General features: G+C 45.4%; 1 protein-coding gene and 1 long non-coding RNA gene across 2 annotated transcripts; both read left to right on the forward strand.

The window, feature by feature from the left end:
• The first annotated feature begins 1,181 nt into the window (after window positions 1-1,181).
• Window positions 1,182-5,514, forward strand: LOC123151892 (uncharacterized). Its single transcript, XR_006475910.1, has 6 exons — window positions 1,182-1,720; window positions 2,714-3,510; window positions 3,603-3,824; window positions 3,912-4,030; window positions 4,109-4,161; window positions 5,377-5,514. It is a non-coding gene; the product is annotated as an uncharacterized lncRNA (long non-coding RNA).
• Window positions 5,515-10,525: 5,011 nt separating this feature from the next.
• LOC123154109 (protein FAR1-RELATED SEQUENCE 5) lies at window positions 10,526-14,179 on the forward strand. The gene is made up of 7 exons (XM_044572900.1): window positions 10,526-10,688; window positions 10,779-11,057; window positions 11,145-11,409; window positions 11,503-12,193; window positions 12,272-12,729; window positions 12,822-13,109; window positions 13,262-14,179. Exons 4-7 carry the CDS (start codon window positions 11,947-11,949, stop codon window positions 14,090-14,092), a joined length of 1,824 nt encoding a protein of 607 aa, XP_044428835.1. The 5' UTR covers window positions 10,526-10,688; window positions 10,779-11,057; window positions 11,145-11,409; window positions 11,503-11,946; the 3' UTR covers window positions 14,093-14,179.
• Window positions 14,180-16,216: the final 2,037 nt, after the last annotated feature.

Genomic DNA, 16,216 nt, shown 5'->3' on the forward strand with positions numbered 1-16,216 from the left:
ATTTCAGAGTTCATAGTTCATGACTGAATTTAGAGACAGTAAAAATCTTACTAAAAACAAAATTGTTCAGAGATCGAATGCTTGCAAAATTGTTCAGTTAACTGTGCAAAATTGTTCAGTTAATTGTGCAAAATACTCCAAAATCTAAACTAGCAGAACTAGTGCAAATATTCAGTAAATTTAGTAAATATGGAGTAGAGAAGGGAGGTTGACCCAGGCTGTAGGACTTAGGGTTGATCTGCAGCAGTGCAGAAAACTTGTAGCCGCCGCTGCTGCTGCCAAGTGAGCAGGCACAACCCACTGGACAGCCCAGCCGTGGTGTTGCAGGCGCAGGTCTTCCACCAGAGAAACAACGAAGAAGACCCAGCCGCCATCGTATTCCTCGTGGAGTTGTCGTCGCCGTCTTCCACACTCGCAAATCCACGACCTTTAGCTTGCCGTTGTCGTCGGGCTCGTCAGCATTTAGCTTGCTGCATCTCCTGTCGTCGTTGGGCTCGTCGGCCTCTATGTTGTTGTTGGTGGTCCGGATCCAGCGCCTCCGGGATCTCCGATGGCGGTTCCGACGCAGCCGGAGTAGAGCGCGGCGGTAGCTGGGGAAATCCAAGATTCTTTTGAGGAAGGAGGGTGCTTGGGCAGGCAGGCGAGCGGTAGCTGCGGCGGCGGAGCAGGAGGCAACCGCGGCAGGAGAGCGGGGGAGCAGGGGAGCTGCGGCGGCGGGGAGAAGGGCAGCTGCTGCTTCTATCGGAGGAGGACGACGAGGAGCGTGGGTTTGGTCGGGAGAAACCAGATGTGTTTTTTGCAAAATTGCCCTCACGACAAGAATTACAGGATGGAGGGAGTGTACTAGAGTAACAATTTTTGTACATTTCATTAACATATTTCAAAATTATGGGTTTTAAAATCATAATTAAATTATGTTTTAAATATATGTATTAATTTTAAGCATTTTTGAAATTTAATCAGGTCTACAAAAGGAACAAAGTGCATTCTTTCGTTTTTAAGGTTCTTTTGAAAGGCTTAATTCTTCATTCACAGCCTACTGCGGGCCTCTGGTCTCAAATTTAGCCCAGGGGATCGAAATTTATTCCAAGCGGTATAGAAACTTAGAGCCCACTAGCCCAGCAAACCCTATTATCCCGTATATAACCCCTCCCCCCAGCCGGCCCCCAGTCACGCCAGCCCCTCACCCTCTCCTCTACACGCGGCAAACCCTAATCCAGCCCCGTCGCCCAAAGCCCCAAACCCTAACCCAGCTGCGGCGGGCGACGGTCAAATCTCCCAGCTTGCCGCGCATCCGGTCGATCTCCCACCTCTCGACACCTCGTGTGCGTCCACGGCGGCGCGAACAAGGCGTCGGCAGCGAAGCGAAGGCAAGGGCGCCCATCGAGCGACGGTCGGATCTCCCGGCTCACCGCGCATCCCGTTGACCTCCCACCTCTCGGCACCTCGCGTCCACGGCGGCACGAACAAGGCGGCGGCAGCTAAGCGAAGTCAAGGGCGCCCATCGGGCGACGCTCGGATCTCCCATCTTTCCGCGCATCTGGTCGATCTCATACCTCTCGACACCTCGCGTCCACGGCGGCGCAAACAGACGCTGGCAGCGAAGCGAGTGCAAGGGGGGCGGCGGCGGAGCTCTCAGCCGTTCCCACATATCCGACCTGAACCACCCTCCTTGGCTCTCCAGCATTTCATCTCATCCGACTCAGTCCACGACGTCGGGGTATGCTATTTTATCCTCATTCCTCATTATATCAATCGCTGTCCTCTGATGTATAATTTGTAACGTGATGGGCAAATGCCTACAAGCAATTCCTTAGATTGATTTAGTATCTTTTAGTCCTTCTAATTTGTTATATGAGCCTCTCTATGTATTTGTATGTTGAGTTGTTGACAGAATGGATGATTGTATGTGTGCTTTACTTCTGTTAAGTGCAAACTATGATATGATTAAGTAATCTGTTATGAGGCCATTCTATGCATAGTTCCAGAGCTATGGCTTCACAAATTAAAGTAAGTTAATCGAAAGTAAATGGTACTCCCTCCGTACAGAAATACTTGTCATAGAAATGGATACAAATGTGTGTATCCAGAACTAAAATACATCTAGATACATCCATTCCTTGGACAAGTATTTCCGGACGGAGGGAGTATTTATGAAAAAATCAGGTGTGCATTTGGTAGTCCTTTCGCTCAGAAAACGTTATCTGTTGGGTGAGCACTTGTATGCGCCTATGTGCTTAAGTTGTTTTTTTCTATGATTATGCAAGTTTCTGTACATGTTGACATGATGAAAGTAACTTGGTTAATTTCATATACTTAGTAACAGTATTGTCCTGGTTCATTTTATTCTTGTCCACAAATAGTACTAGATGTAGGTGTTATACTGCGGCATTATCAACAACCTTATCCTGGTAATTGCTGTTAAGCTGTGTTTTTCCCCATGGACTATCAAATCTTGAATTGCTGCTTTAATATGTGGTATACTTTAGCTGTAGTTTACAGCTTTTTTAGTTTGTTCTAATTCTGGCTTTTGAGTATATTTTGATACTAATTGGAAAATTTGTGTTGATTGTTTGATTTCAAATATGTGCTGACTGTCAATGTGTGCTGATTGTTTTATTTAAAATAAGTGTTGTCTGCCTGCATTCGGGTTACTTGTTTTTTTGCTTATGTCTGATAATATAAGAATAACATTCCGTTTTTTGCTTTTAAGGAATGGATCAAGCCCAAGCCTTGTTCTTCTTGCAATGGATCGGCGCCCACCGGACCCAAATCGGCGCCCACCGGACCCAATTGACTGAATTTTTTGATCTTTACTTTGGAGATGCTGCTGTCATATGCAGCAACAATGGTCGCAACTATCTGAAGAGTGCCTACCAGTTTGTCATTGATACATTCAATCGAGGGTATTGCTGGCATGGATCATTTTCTGTACGCAATTTCCTGGTCGCTGGTGAATTATTTATGATGGGCATACCTGCACTCCACAAGACTCTTGGTTTTCATGACCTCCTTATTGATCTTAGAGCCTTGAGCAATGCTTTGCTGCCATACTACTGTGAAGGAAACCAACCTAGAAACGTGCATGCACTATTCACAGACCATCTTCATTATATTACCACTAATGTCCCATTAGGAATTGGACCATCAATTGTGTTCCACTCTAGGTTCATTCGTCTGATATACCATCACTTCTCGTTCTCATTGCTGGATCATACGTATTCGCTGTTTTCAGCACTTGCAACAGCAAAAAATCATCTTGGGCAGGATGATGTACGCGCATTTAATACTCTCCTTCGACAAGCTTGGAATGATTTACTGATGGACCAGATTGCAGTAGTTGGTCAAAATTGGCCTGATCAAGCCGAACAAAATCCGATCTTTTATGAAATTATGTGGTGGCAGAGCAGGCAGGCAGGGGTACCTCCAAGGAGAGGATATACAGGTACACCTGAGTCATTATACAATTTTGGAAGAAACAACAGAGTTCATGCACCTGAAAAAACAAAGGTATACATATTACTATGTTTGTTGTAAAAAAATGTCACATTTGGGCTGGAGACAAAGCAACGTTGTAAATTTTACCTCTTCTGTCATTTTAGGGGCCAAGGGGAGCTCTGCTAGGGGAGATTCAGCAAGTGCCACCCCATGGTGCAGGGCGTTGGCGATGGATGATCATTACTCCTGAGGGGGAATGGGGCTAGGTGTGGCAGCCTGCTCAAGGGCAGTGGTTCTGGCCGACGGTTCCAGGTGATACCCAGTGGCGAATGACCAAGTGGCCAAATGCTGCACCAGTGCTGCCTCTACTACCATTATCTGCCCAGGTAGTGTGATGAGATCCCTTGGTTTCATGGATACATAAAATTTGAGGCATATACATTAAACAGTGTCTTTACATGCAAACTACACAGGACCAGAAAATGGATAATCCAGAGAATGTGGGCCATATGGTAGGGAAGAAGTTTGGGATGTTCTTTGCTCATGCCACGACCTTTGTCCTCCTATTCTTACAGTGTGGAACTCCAGAGTAGTAAGTTTTTTCTTCATATTTGTTCAAATTTGGCAAAGAAAGTGCATAGAAAATAATCAAAATTTCTTCTGAATACAGTATTGATCAGCCTCATCAGAGATACGAAGAGGCAATGGATAGTTAACTGCAGAGTAAGTACCTTGTACACACTTGTATTTTCCGACCAGTGAAGCTTGATGTTATGGTCTGATGCCATTTTTTACACTTGTACATGTGAACATAAATCACATATGTATTTTACATCATGGATTTATATTCATGTCATTCAATCTGCTAGAGCCAATTTTTAGTTGCAAAACAGGCCTGAGATAATGTCCTATTTTATGTGAGTTTGAATAGGGAACATGAAGTTGACTAGCACACAATTACTAGAGTTTAAAGTGTATTGTCAGGTCTATGCTTCTCTCGGTGTTAGTTTTTTTGTTAGCTAAAGCTTGCCATTCTGATGGAACTTTGTACGGCACATATATTTTGAGTAAATTACTTGAATTACAGACTCAATGTACATACTATACCTCACTTACCACTACGAGCTACTATTTAGGGAGAATTTGTGTTGCTGAAATTCCACGTGTAAAGACATGTTTCGTAGATCTACATGTCTAGATTCTCTTTGTTTTTAAAAAGTGCAGTTTTATGTTGCACTTCTTTATTGAATCCAGGCCTGCATAGCATACCCCGAAAGTCTTAAATCTGCAGCTATGTGGAATTGGCTCTTAATTTCGTAGCTCTGCAATTTTTGTACTTAAACAAGTACTCCCTCCTTAAACTAATATAAGAGCATTTAGATTAGTACTTTAGTGATCTAAACACACTTATATTAGTTTACAGAGGGAGGAGTTTGGTAATGCTTTGTACTTTGGGGATGGGGACACATTTCACATGATACATGTAGGGATCCAAGTTACGGTCCCGCTAGAACCTGCTTTATTTCCTTTCATCACGCTAATCCTTTGTTAAGAAAGTTTGATCTTAACATTTTCCTTTTAGGCTCTGTTTTAGGGTGTTCTCCTTTTTGGGAATATGCAAACTAGGCTGCCCAAGCAGTTTGGGTATAGATGGGACCTTGGAAAGGGTGATTCAATGTTTTGGGAGGATAAATGGATAACTAACTATCATTTATGCACCACTTATTTGAATCTTTATAATATCTGTAATGAGAAGAACCATTCAACTTGTCTATGATGAACAATTTCTCTTTGGATAATGGTTTCTGCTGTTGGTTCACATTTCTCTTTGGATAATGATCCCCCCAGGAGGATGTTGCATTCTGCTGGGGTGTATATTGTGCAATTTATTTAGAAGAAATAGTTTGGCTTGTCGTTTATAACCCATCTGCTCTACAGGTCATGCTGTTTTCTCCCATTGCCGAGGCACAGCTGAGAGGAGTTTCGATGTTCCAATGCTGGCAAGATTTAAGTTGAAGGCTGCGGCTACGAGCTTGTGGGCTGATTCGCAATGCGTTCCAGTTTGATCAAATTCTCCAAAAGTTGCACTGATGAGCCAATGCATTGCTGAGTGAATCTTTTTGTAATTTTCTGTTGCTTAGGTCTACTTACTGAATCAGTGAATCTTATTGATTCATGTTGCTCATTACTTCCTTGTAAAAAATTAACATACTATAGCATCTTACTGGATCTTTTTTTATCAATTGGCGTGTACTGTTTTGTACTGCCTCCTTTTGGAAATATTTGTCGGATAAATGGATGTATCTATAGGTATTTCAGTTCTAGATACATCCATTTTTATTCATTTCCCGGACAAGTATTTTCGGATGGAGGGAGTATTATGTTTGAGTTTTGGAATGGTAGTGTTTTCTTCAAGTAGGAAACTGATAGCTCCTACTCCCTCTATCTGAAAAAGCTTGTCCCAAGCTTGTTTCTCAAATGGATGTATCTAGAACTAACTTGGTGCTAGATACATCAATTTGAGGGACAAGTTTTTTCTGACGAAGGGAGTAATAAGGATTTCAATTGCAAAACAGCAGTTTAGACTGAGTTTGGTTGCTGCATTCGTTTAAGATCATTATGCTGCATTTGGATGTTTGTATTTGGGCTTGGAAACGTGATTTGGTTTTGGTAGGGGTTTAATTCAGATGATTGAATGTGCTTTGTGGTAGAGCCTGGTAACCGAGTAAAATGCAGGTATGGTATACATATCACATATGCCACGTCGGCCAAGGGCCCGCAGTCAGACGACTTGGTCATCACTGGAAGAGGGTGAGATAACGAAGTTGTTTCCTACCCTAGCCGCCACCACCAGCCAAGCGACTAGGGAGGCGATCTCTTTCCTCCTATCTCCACCGGCCGGGGCGCTGGTCCCCTCTCCCTTCGACCGCTGCTCCGGCGGGAGGGGGGCCCGTTCCTCCGCTTTTTAAATATATTTAAAAATAAAGTATGATATGTCGACACTTCTCATTGCACCACTTTTTCTGTGAGGTGCTCGGGCACTTTGGCCTGGAATTTTATGAGACCATGTTCATCATCTATTATTTCAGTGAAATCAGCTGATTTGTCTGTGCACTCGATTGCCCAGCCCAGGGCCTAAGCAAACAACACAGGTCCTTTATCTATGAAACTGCCGTCATGGCCACGTTCTCCTTGGCGAAATGGCCTATCCACCAATGACGCTCATCGTTTGGGACCCCATAGTGAAATCTATGAGTACCAGGTCAACTGATCAGTAATTTCAGTGAAAGATGGCAGTCACAAGACTTCTTTCGACATAATATGTTGATCAGCCAAGTGGATCGTTCATTACTGAGTGATGGAGTTCCAGAATGATTATGGGCCGAGCAGGTCGTTCAATCCTAATACCGTGATGGAATTCTCAAAAGCGGAAAACCCGAGAGTAACCGCTCATCTGAAGAAGCCTCAATCTCCTCAAAATTATGATAGTCTGCTTGAAGTGACCTAACCATTGGCGAAAGACTCTGTTCTGAAGGTTTTGACCTCGTGCCTTGGCTCGTTTACTCCTTCCTCCACCTCGGTGTGACTTTAAATATATTAAAAAAATAAAACATGCTATGTCGACACTTCTCACTGCACCACTTTTTCTTTGTTCTGCCTTTAGCTCAGAACCAGCCGCCGTTGGCGAGCTTGCTGAAGCTATCGAGGAGGGGGAGGGCGTTGATATGAAATATAATTAGTCTTCGAGCAGGACCGAACAAGGTGTACCCTTGTGAGCTGATCTAGTATCTCCAAAAAAACTAAATGTAGGAAAATAGACCCAGTTGGTATTACTTTCTCAAGCAGGTGCAAATTTGCTACATCTTGTAGGTGCAATCTTCAGGCCATCGTCGGAACATCAACAAGCGGTACTCCGGTAGGGGGTGAGGGTACATCCCGAGAGGAACGAATCCCCCCTTGAGCTGGTGGAGAGGAGCGTACTGCCGGGTTGCAGATGCAGCGGTTGAACGTCTCGGAGTGGGGGTGGTAGAAGAGGAGGAGGCCGTCGCAGGAGGCCTCAGTTTCCAAGCAGTGATTACAGATGAACGAACCCTCTAGTCGCGCCACGGACTAGAACCAGTCGGCCGGGGCGACCCCTGCACGGTGGTCGAATGGGACAATGTCTAGGAACCAACCGCTGTTGGTGAGTTTGCTGAAAGCTATCGAGGTAATGGTCGCTCTCAACTTTGTTCTTCGGAACAATGGAGCGAGTTAATAACTTATTGGAAATAATACATACCGATGTATGCGGTCCGATGAGTGTTGAAGCACGTGGCGGGTATCGTTATTTTCTGATCTTCACAGATGATTTGAGTACCTATGGGTATATCTACTTAATGAAATACAAGTCTGAAACATTTGAAAAGTTTAAAGAATTTCAGAGTGAAGTGGAGAATCATCATAGAAAGAAAATAAAGTTTCTACGATATGATCACGGAGGCGAATATTTGAGTTACGAGTTTGGCCTTCATTTAAAATAATTTGAAATTGTTTCACAACTCACACCACCTGGAACACCACAACATAATGGTGTGTCCTAACGTCGTAACCGCACTTTATCAGATATGATGCGATCTATGATGTCTCTTACCGATTTACCACTATCGTTTGGGGGTTATGCATTAGAGACAGCCGCATTAGGTTTTGGATTTGTAGGTCGTGGTGTGTCGTTGGGGTGGTGGGGCCAGCGCTCGGACGAATAAATCTGCTTCAACTCCACTCCCACACCAGTGATGCCTTTTATGACGGTGTCTCGGAGTTGATGGCATCGTGTCTCTGCTGATCCCTCATATCGTCAGCATCTGGGTTCATGGATGGTGTTGGTGAGGCGGCGGCGACTCCATCAGGTGTGTCTCTCCTTTCACTCTGTCCTCGTTGTTGTGGCGTTGTCCCCGACGTCATGGTGGAGCAGAGAGGTTTTGTCATTCAGGAGTACGCGCAGGCGGTTGTCTACACAAGTGACAGCTGGAAGATGGAGTATCTTGTGCTGGGTCTGTGGTTGAAGGTTGACCGTTCTGTTTTCCTCCTCCGACGTCGTCGTCATGCGGGGGTGTCAGTTCTGAAGTATGATGACGTGTCCGGGGACATGTTGCCCCGTCTGGTTCTTTCAACGGCTATGATTTTGCTTCTGGCAAACTACTTTGGAGGTCCGCAAAGCTGTTGATCAACGAAGGAGTCGCGTCGAGCTTGGGTGAAGAGGTGATCTGTCTTTTACCCTTTGGTGGTCGCTTCGGCGGTGTCGAAGGAGAGGGACAAACGCTTGTACTTTGCATATGATTTTCCTATCTTTTCAGTCATTGTTGGTGTTTACATGCCATGCAACTTGATCTTTATTCTATATATAAATGAGACATGTATTACCATGAAAAAAAAGACAACTTGCTCATCCCCTGGTCAAATCGCAGTCGCTATCCCCAATCATCACGGCGTCAATGTTGCAGACAGTTCGATCTCCGGCGAACCTCCCATCGCCGTTGGCATCCTAACGTGCCTCCCCCTTCCGTTGTCGGCGGTGGCTCGCGCCGCGGCTTGCTGGGGCAAGCTTTCCGCATGAGGCGTGACGGCGGGGAGAGCCCTGACGGCTCCCGGAGGCGGGCCATGTGCGTTCCGCTTCCATGGATGAGCAGATGGTCGTGCGGGCACGTCCTCCTGGCGACGGCTGTCAGAGACTGTAGCGACGATGTGACGCCCGCTGCTCTACTGACCGCCATGGAGGTAAAGTGCAGCTTCCTGCCGTCGGATGTTTAAGATTGCAATGCTATTCTGAATTTGAAGGGTTGTGTCTGTCGACCATTGCTATGCAGGGTTATGATATGGATTTGTTATGAAACGAAATTTCTTTGTGTACTGCAAGTAATTGGTGGAGTTCTGAGACCGCTTTTGCTGTGAGAGTGCTTGTGCTGTGTAGTATAACCGTGTCCTTTTGCTGAATCATGAACTGAGAGTACTTGCCTTGTGTATGGCTCTCTCCATTGCACATATTTATTTGAGTATGACTGTGCATTTTTGCTGAATGAAAATAAACAGTTTGAGACTACTTTTGCACATACTTTTGCACAGTTTATGACATGGCTGAGCTGAGAGTTCTTGTGCATGAAAAGATATCAATACATGTGCAAGAATATTGCAATTGAGACTGAACTGAACTTGTGCATTTGTAATATCAGCACAACAGTACTTGTGCTCAAATGATCTGAATTTGACCAAATCTGCATGAACCACAACACATCTGAACTGAAGATAATAGAAGTTCATATATATGACTGAATCCGCATCGAACAGAACATTGTTTAACTGAATTTGCCTGAACCGCACCACGCATGTAGGTCCTGGATAGTACATAAGCCATAATTTAGGAAATAAAAGAGAGATCCAACAGCCTGATCATAAGCAGAACACAGCCATTACAAGCTCTGTAGGTGATCATAAGCAAAAGACAGAAACACTTCTAGTAGTTCATTAACAAAAGACTGAAGCACGTGCATTTTACTCCTGGAAACCTCACCCAATACAGAGCCGAGGTGAAATCCGCGCGGCCAGCCAAGGTCGACGCCTCTCCTCTGCCCGCAGGAGAGATTCTATCTATTTGACCGGTCGTCATCATGTTCTTCTAGCTAATCTGGCTGCCTTCCTAGTTAAATGTTGTATCTTCTGATTCTTCTATGCTATCCGATGTGCCATTGGATTGATCTCCAAGAAGGTAACAGCACTAGTTTGGACTTTGGAGGCCATCAAGATTCCCCCTATGCATTGCCACCTCTGCGTTCACCCACTCTAGATCCACTGACGATCTCAAAAGAAGAAGAAAATGTGACGCGAATTTTGAGGACATGCGGCCACGCGAGGTCGTTATCTCGTGCGTCGGCAGCGCGTCGCGATCGGCAGCTAATATAGCAACTCCTCCCCACTAGCAAATACGGCACAGTGTTTTATTTGTTCTTAGCTGGGATATGCCCGCTATACACTCTCATTTATGGGCCAGTATGCATTTACTTTTGTACAAATACAGCATTGTCCGTTAGCTAGTAGACACGCTAGGACACCCGTTCGGTGGTGTGGTCATAAACGCCCTGACATCGGGTCCACCATCATTTAGCAAGCGGGCGAGCCGTCTCCGACCAGTAGCACTGTACATCTTCTTGAAGCTGCGCACTGGAGGAGGCGCAAAGGGGGGGAGACGACATGGCTTCAGCAGAAACAGAGAAATCCAGGTAATCCCCGGCAAGATCCATATGAATACCCTTGTTTTCTCAGCATCATAGTACTAGACGAACTGTAATCGACCCCCCTGTCTTCCATAGCATGCCGCCGATTATGGGGGAAAGCAACGGATCTGTGTGCTCGCGATTATCGTGGGCGAGTGCTAGTTACCCCGATTCTGCTGTTTTTGGCGTCGATTCGGAGAGGCTGAGCATGCTGCGAGAGGTTACCGAGGACGACCCCAGTGGCAGATTTGCGGATTTGATGGATTCTGTTGACGTTAGGTCATAAACAGGCAATGTGGATCTAGATGACAATAGGGCTTCGAGGATGGAGAATAGATATACGGCTCTTGATGACAAAGTTGGATGGGTTACAAGGTAACTAGTTCCTGCCACAAGTTATCGTTTTCCTTCACGCCTCTTTAGATAAATCATACATGGGCTCACTTTCCTTGCCGTGTTCAGGAACAGGAAGGTGGCAATGCCAGACGAGAGAGCAACAAGTGCTAAAAGGGTGACAGCCCTGGAAACAGCACTCACAGGATTTGCCGAAAGAAAAAAAGACACGGTGGTGACACCATCGGTTGGGCTGACTTTTGACTCTATAATCGAGGCCTACGATTTTTACAATCTTTATTCCTGGGAGACAGGGTTTGGCATCAGATATGCAAAGAGCAGAACCAATGTCAAAGGAACGAGATGCATGCAGGAGTTTGTGTGCTGCTGCTCGGTGAGTAACCACAATATCATGTTGATTCTTGCTTCATGTTCAAAAAGGTCGGACAGGTCACTTACCAGCTTTTGTTTTTTTTGATAAAATCAGGGCAAGCCAAAAGAGGCGAACTCAACATCATCACGGTGTCAATGCCAAGCCATGATAAGACTCTTGCGTATAGATGACAATGGCTGGTACATCAACGAATTCAGGTCCAGCCACAATCACTCGATGTTGAACACATGTGCTGAGAAACTCCACTTCCCTTCACATAGGCATATTGACAAATATACGAGAGAGCTAGTATCTCAGCTTAGAGAGAATAATGTGAACCTGAGCAAAGTTTACAGCATTCTTGCAACTTTTTTTGGAAGGGTAGAAAACGTTCCGTTCACCAAAAGATGCTTGAGGACACTGTGTGGGAAGCTGAGTAGGGAGCAGGCGGACGATGATGTACAGAAGACTATGGCCATCTTTTCAGAATTGAAAGTCCAAGACGGCGAGTTTACTTACAATGTGTAGGTAGACGATGAAAGTAGGATACGCACTCTCATGTGGACAAATGGGCGTAGCAAAAAACAATACCATCACTTTGGCGATGTGGTCACATTCGACACAACATACAAGACCAATCTATATGATATGCCATTCGGAATTTTTGTTGGCGTGAACAACCACTTCCAGAGTGTGTTGTATGCTGGTGTGCTCATGCGAGATGAGACGGTCGACACTTTCAAATGGATTTTTGATGAGTTTGTGAAGATGATGGGAGGGAAAAGACCAATTACAATTTTGACAGGTAAAATGAAATGCATCTGTGTTATTCCCTTTTAGTTGCATGAAGATCTATGATTGACTTGTATGTCGTGTTGTGTAGACCAAGCCAGGGCGATGGAAGTCGCCATTGAGGAAATATATCTAGATGCAACACACAGATGGTGCAAGTGGCACATCCTGAAGAAGGCCAAAGAGAGCCTGGGGTCTAATTACACAAAGAAGTCTGATTTCAGGGCAGAATTCCACAAGTTGGTCCACGAGATGCTCACCATCGAGGAGTTCGAGGACGGGTGGGTAGAGTTGCTTGAGAAGTACTCACTGACTAAGAAGACGTACCTGACGCAAATTTACGAAACAAGGCAGAAATGGGCCAAACCATACTTTGCAGGAAAATTCTGTGCCAGGCAAACCAGTACTGGAAGGAGTGAGAGCGCAAATCACATGTTGAAACAATATGTTCCACCTTCTTGCTCAATGAATCTTTTTGTCAAGCAATATAACAAGCTGCAGTTTGACCGTGAACAAGAAGAAGGGTTCCAGGAGAAACGAACCAGGCTGGTATGACAAATTCCACATAATGTCCGCCCGACAACCAAAAACTCGTGGGGCATTTAACGACATATATTTTCTCTCTTGTTGTTTTACTGCAGAGTGGAGCTGTCTTGAAGGTCAACACCCCACTAGAAGTGCACGCTAGCAAGATTTACACCAGGAAGATGTTTGAGATTTTTGGAGGAATATTGTATGAATCCGGAAGCTATGATGTAGAAGAGATCATACCAAAGCAGAAATACATGGTGACCCACGTCAAGGCTGAAAAGCAAGAGAAATGGTTCAAATGCCGATATGAGGTCAATGTGTTTGATAATCTGGGGTATTTCTCGTGCATATGCGACCTGTTCGAGCACATGGGTATGGTCTGCTGTCACTCGCTGCAGGTTAGCAAGGTGGCAATTCTACACCTAGGGATTTCATCTCACCTCCAATATCTGAATAAGCGGGAAAGTGACTACCTAGGTTTTTTATCATGCATATGTAGCTCCCCTGCTGCTTGGGCGATGCACCTTCTGATATTATATGTTCTTCACAGGTCATGAATGTGCTCCGGCTTAGGGAGATTCCCCACAGGCACATCTTGAAGAGGTGGAGCATACATGGCAGAGATAATTTGCCGGATCATCTCAAACATTACCAACAGGACATGGGCCCGCCGGACGCACCCACTTATAGACATTCTGCTTTGTACATCACTGCCCTGGAGGTGGTTAAAATGGGCGACATAAACCAAGAAGCATGCAAATTCATGTTGGATGGATTGGTGGATCTTAGGGAGAGAGGAGCTGAGATTAGCGCACCAAATGATGGCCTAGGCATCGTTGAGCAGCAGGTCTCGAACAATGGAGTTGCGGGTGGTTGCAGCAAGAAAACCAAGACTTGTAAGGCGGCGTGCTCTGTAAGAAGTGTTGAAGGGAATCACATAACGGCCATAGGAGAAACATCGGTGTCGGTTCATCCACCAGCAAACCAAGGCGAGGGGGCACCGACGTCCAAAGACATGGCATCAGAAGGATCCTGTCCAAATGCAGATAGCTACAATTCAGACTTTTCTGAGGCTGCATCCAGGTTTACTGTCAATCTGGATGAGAGTCTGCTTGCACCAGAAAGGAAAAAGAAACGTGGCCGGCCAACAACAAGCAGGGACAAGGCTCCATATGAGAAGGGAAGCAACAAAAGATCAAGGTTTTGTTCAATCTGTAGGGGCAAAGGCCACAAGTCAAGCACCTGCCCCGACCGTGGTGACGCCCCTAGAAAAGAAAGGAAAGTGGGCACATGCAGCAAGTGTGGAGTGCCTGGGCATAGGAAAACAACATGCAGCAAGCCGCTCTTGTCCTCGATGGCCGGTGTTCCTCCATCTCATTAGTTTTTCCAAAATGTTTGTCTGAACTTCTCGTCCCCTGTATTTGGCTATTGTATTAATAAAAGTTCTCGAACGTTGTTGACTTCAAAATGCATCTCGGTAGGTGCCATGTTTTTCTGTACGGTCACCCATCATCCAACTGGAGCACATTGTTTTGCCACAAGGTTGGTTGTGTCCATGCGTGTCTGGCTAGAGCACGTCTGTAACCTGGTGCGCCATGGGTAAATTTGAAAATGGCGTTTAAGCCCGCGTCAGGTCGCGGAGGTAAATGAAGCATTCAAGCTTACAGCTATGTGGGGTCTGCAGATTTCAAAATTCAAACATATCCGCCCGCGCCTAGAGCGGGGGCTATATAAACACCTCGTGCATGTGCTAGATGGGCACAGCAAGCATCATGTCGAGCTCGTCTTCAGCTGGCTCATACTCAGGAGGCAGCACAGAAACAATTCAGGTGCTCGTTCGCCTCTTCTTTGTTTCTTTCAGCGCGCACGTTTTGTTCCCCCTCCTCATGCATTACGTTTTTTATGTATACAGCACGAGGTGCGTGCAGTTAGTACAGAAGGGCAGTTGGGGAGACAAGGTGTTGCTCAACCTCAGAACGATGTAAGCTTTTTCCGATGGTTGCATTCTCAGTGAACACGATGCTGGCTTTCATGGAGTCTTACAGTTGGGATGCACAAACTCTATGATTTCAGGGTAGCGTGCGTGCGGCAGATATCGGAGGTGAGAATGAAGAATGCGTGGCAGCCAATGCATCCCTGGATGCAGAAGTTTATGATTTAACAGAAGGGTCGGGCGAGAACGACCCTCATGAGTCTACAGAGCTGGCGCAAGAGATAAAACCTGAACCTGCTGGGGATCGACTATTTCACGCTGTAGTATACAGGTGGGCGTGGGCTTCATGGGAAGACGACGACGAGGTCGACAGCATTGCATGTAAAAGGCCCAAACTGTATTGATGCCCAATGGGCCAGCTGTGGTAACCGGTTCGCGTGCGCCCAGGTGTATGACGCTTGTACGACTCATGAATAAAAAATGTTCGACGGCGCAAAAATTCTTTTCTTGCCTATGGTTTTATGAACACAGTGAATGCATCGTACAGGCCTACCGTCTGATCCTAGGATTTAGGGTTTGAAAAAAAATGTAAACAGGCTGTCAGTATATCCGTTGGGTGTGTGTAAAAGACGGTGTGATATTGCAAAAGGCAAAAAAATAAAAACTGCATTATAGACAACACACAAAAAGTTGGAAATGAAATGGCGTCGTTCGTTAAATAAAAGTTGTAATGAATGGTGTCGGTTCGTTTTAAAGAAAAGTCGGAATGAATAGCGCCGTTATGTTTGTAGCTTTCAACATAAAAGAAAACCTAATTTGAAAGATCTATTAATTCTGGGGGAAAGACAAACCCTGGTGATGCACGTTAGGCGTAAATTAGCCAGGGCGAGTTTTCCGCAAAGAAGAAATGACTACACCCACCTTTTGCGTTGGTTTCGAAAAGGAAGGGGAGAACCTAAATCGAATAATCCATATGTCGCTCTTCAATGAATCGACAAGAAAATTCCGCGTAGGAGTGGGTGCACGTCAAGATAGAAAAGGAGAACATAATTTGAACAGTCCATTCCTTCTGGGAAAAAGCCGATCCATGGTCACCCACGTGAAGCAGAAAAAATGCGCTGGTGAGATTTTCCGAAACACGAACAAATGTGTGTTCCCACACATGACTTGCACTCGTGAAAAACCTAAAGTCGAATAGTTCATTTGTCGCTCTTCAGCGAATCCACAATAAGTTCTATTAGGCACAAAACAGCCGCATAGGAGTGGGTGTATTCTAACCACATGCAATTCTCGGAGGCTCAAAGGCGACATTTTCAGTTCTCGGTGTAAAAAAAGAAAGCCCGAGCCTACCACAATGTTTACGAGAGGGCTTGTCCTTTTTTTCGGACAATAGGTTTGAATCTAAACTGCCCGCATGTTTTATGAATGCTAGCGTGGGGCATTTTATTTGATATGGCAGTTGACACAACCGCCACCCGCGAGAGTGTCGACGGCCGATCATCAGACACGAATCTCAGCGAGACGAGAAATCGATGATACGACCGGGGCACGTACACCACCACCCTCCGCCCC

This window comes from Triticum aestivum, chromosome 7A (genome assembly GCF_018294505.1).
Source record: "Triticum aestivum cultivar Chinese Spring chromosome 7A, IWGSC CS RefSeq v2.1, whole genome shotgun sequence".
NCBI lineage: Eukaryota > Viridiplantae > Streptophyta > Magnoliopsida > Poales > Poaceae > Triticum > Triticum aestivum.

Excerpts from the sequence above, each read along its gene's own strand:
- LOC123154109 (XM_044572900.1), top strand. The coding sequence starts at position 11,947 with ATGTGGACAAATGGGCGTAGCAAAAAACAATACCATCACTTTGGCGAT. Across the intron at positions 12,194-12,271 it reads ACCAATTACAATTTTGACAG|ACCAAGCCAGGGCGATGGAA; the intron begins GTAAAATGAAAT and ends CGTGTTGTGTAG. Across the intron at positions 12,730-12,821 it reads AGGAGAAACGAACCAGGCTG|AGTGGAGCTGTCTTGAAGGT; the intron begins GTATGACAAATT and ends GTTTTACTGCAG.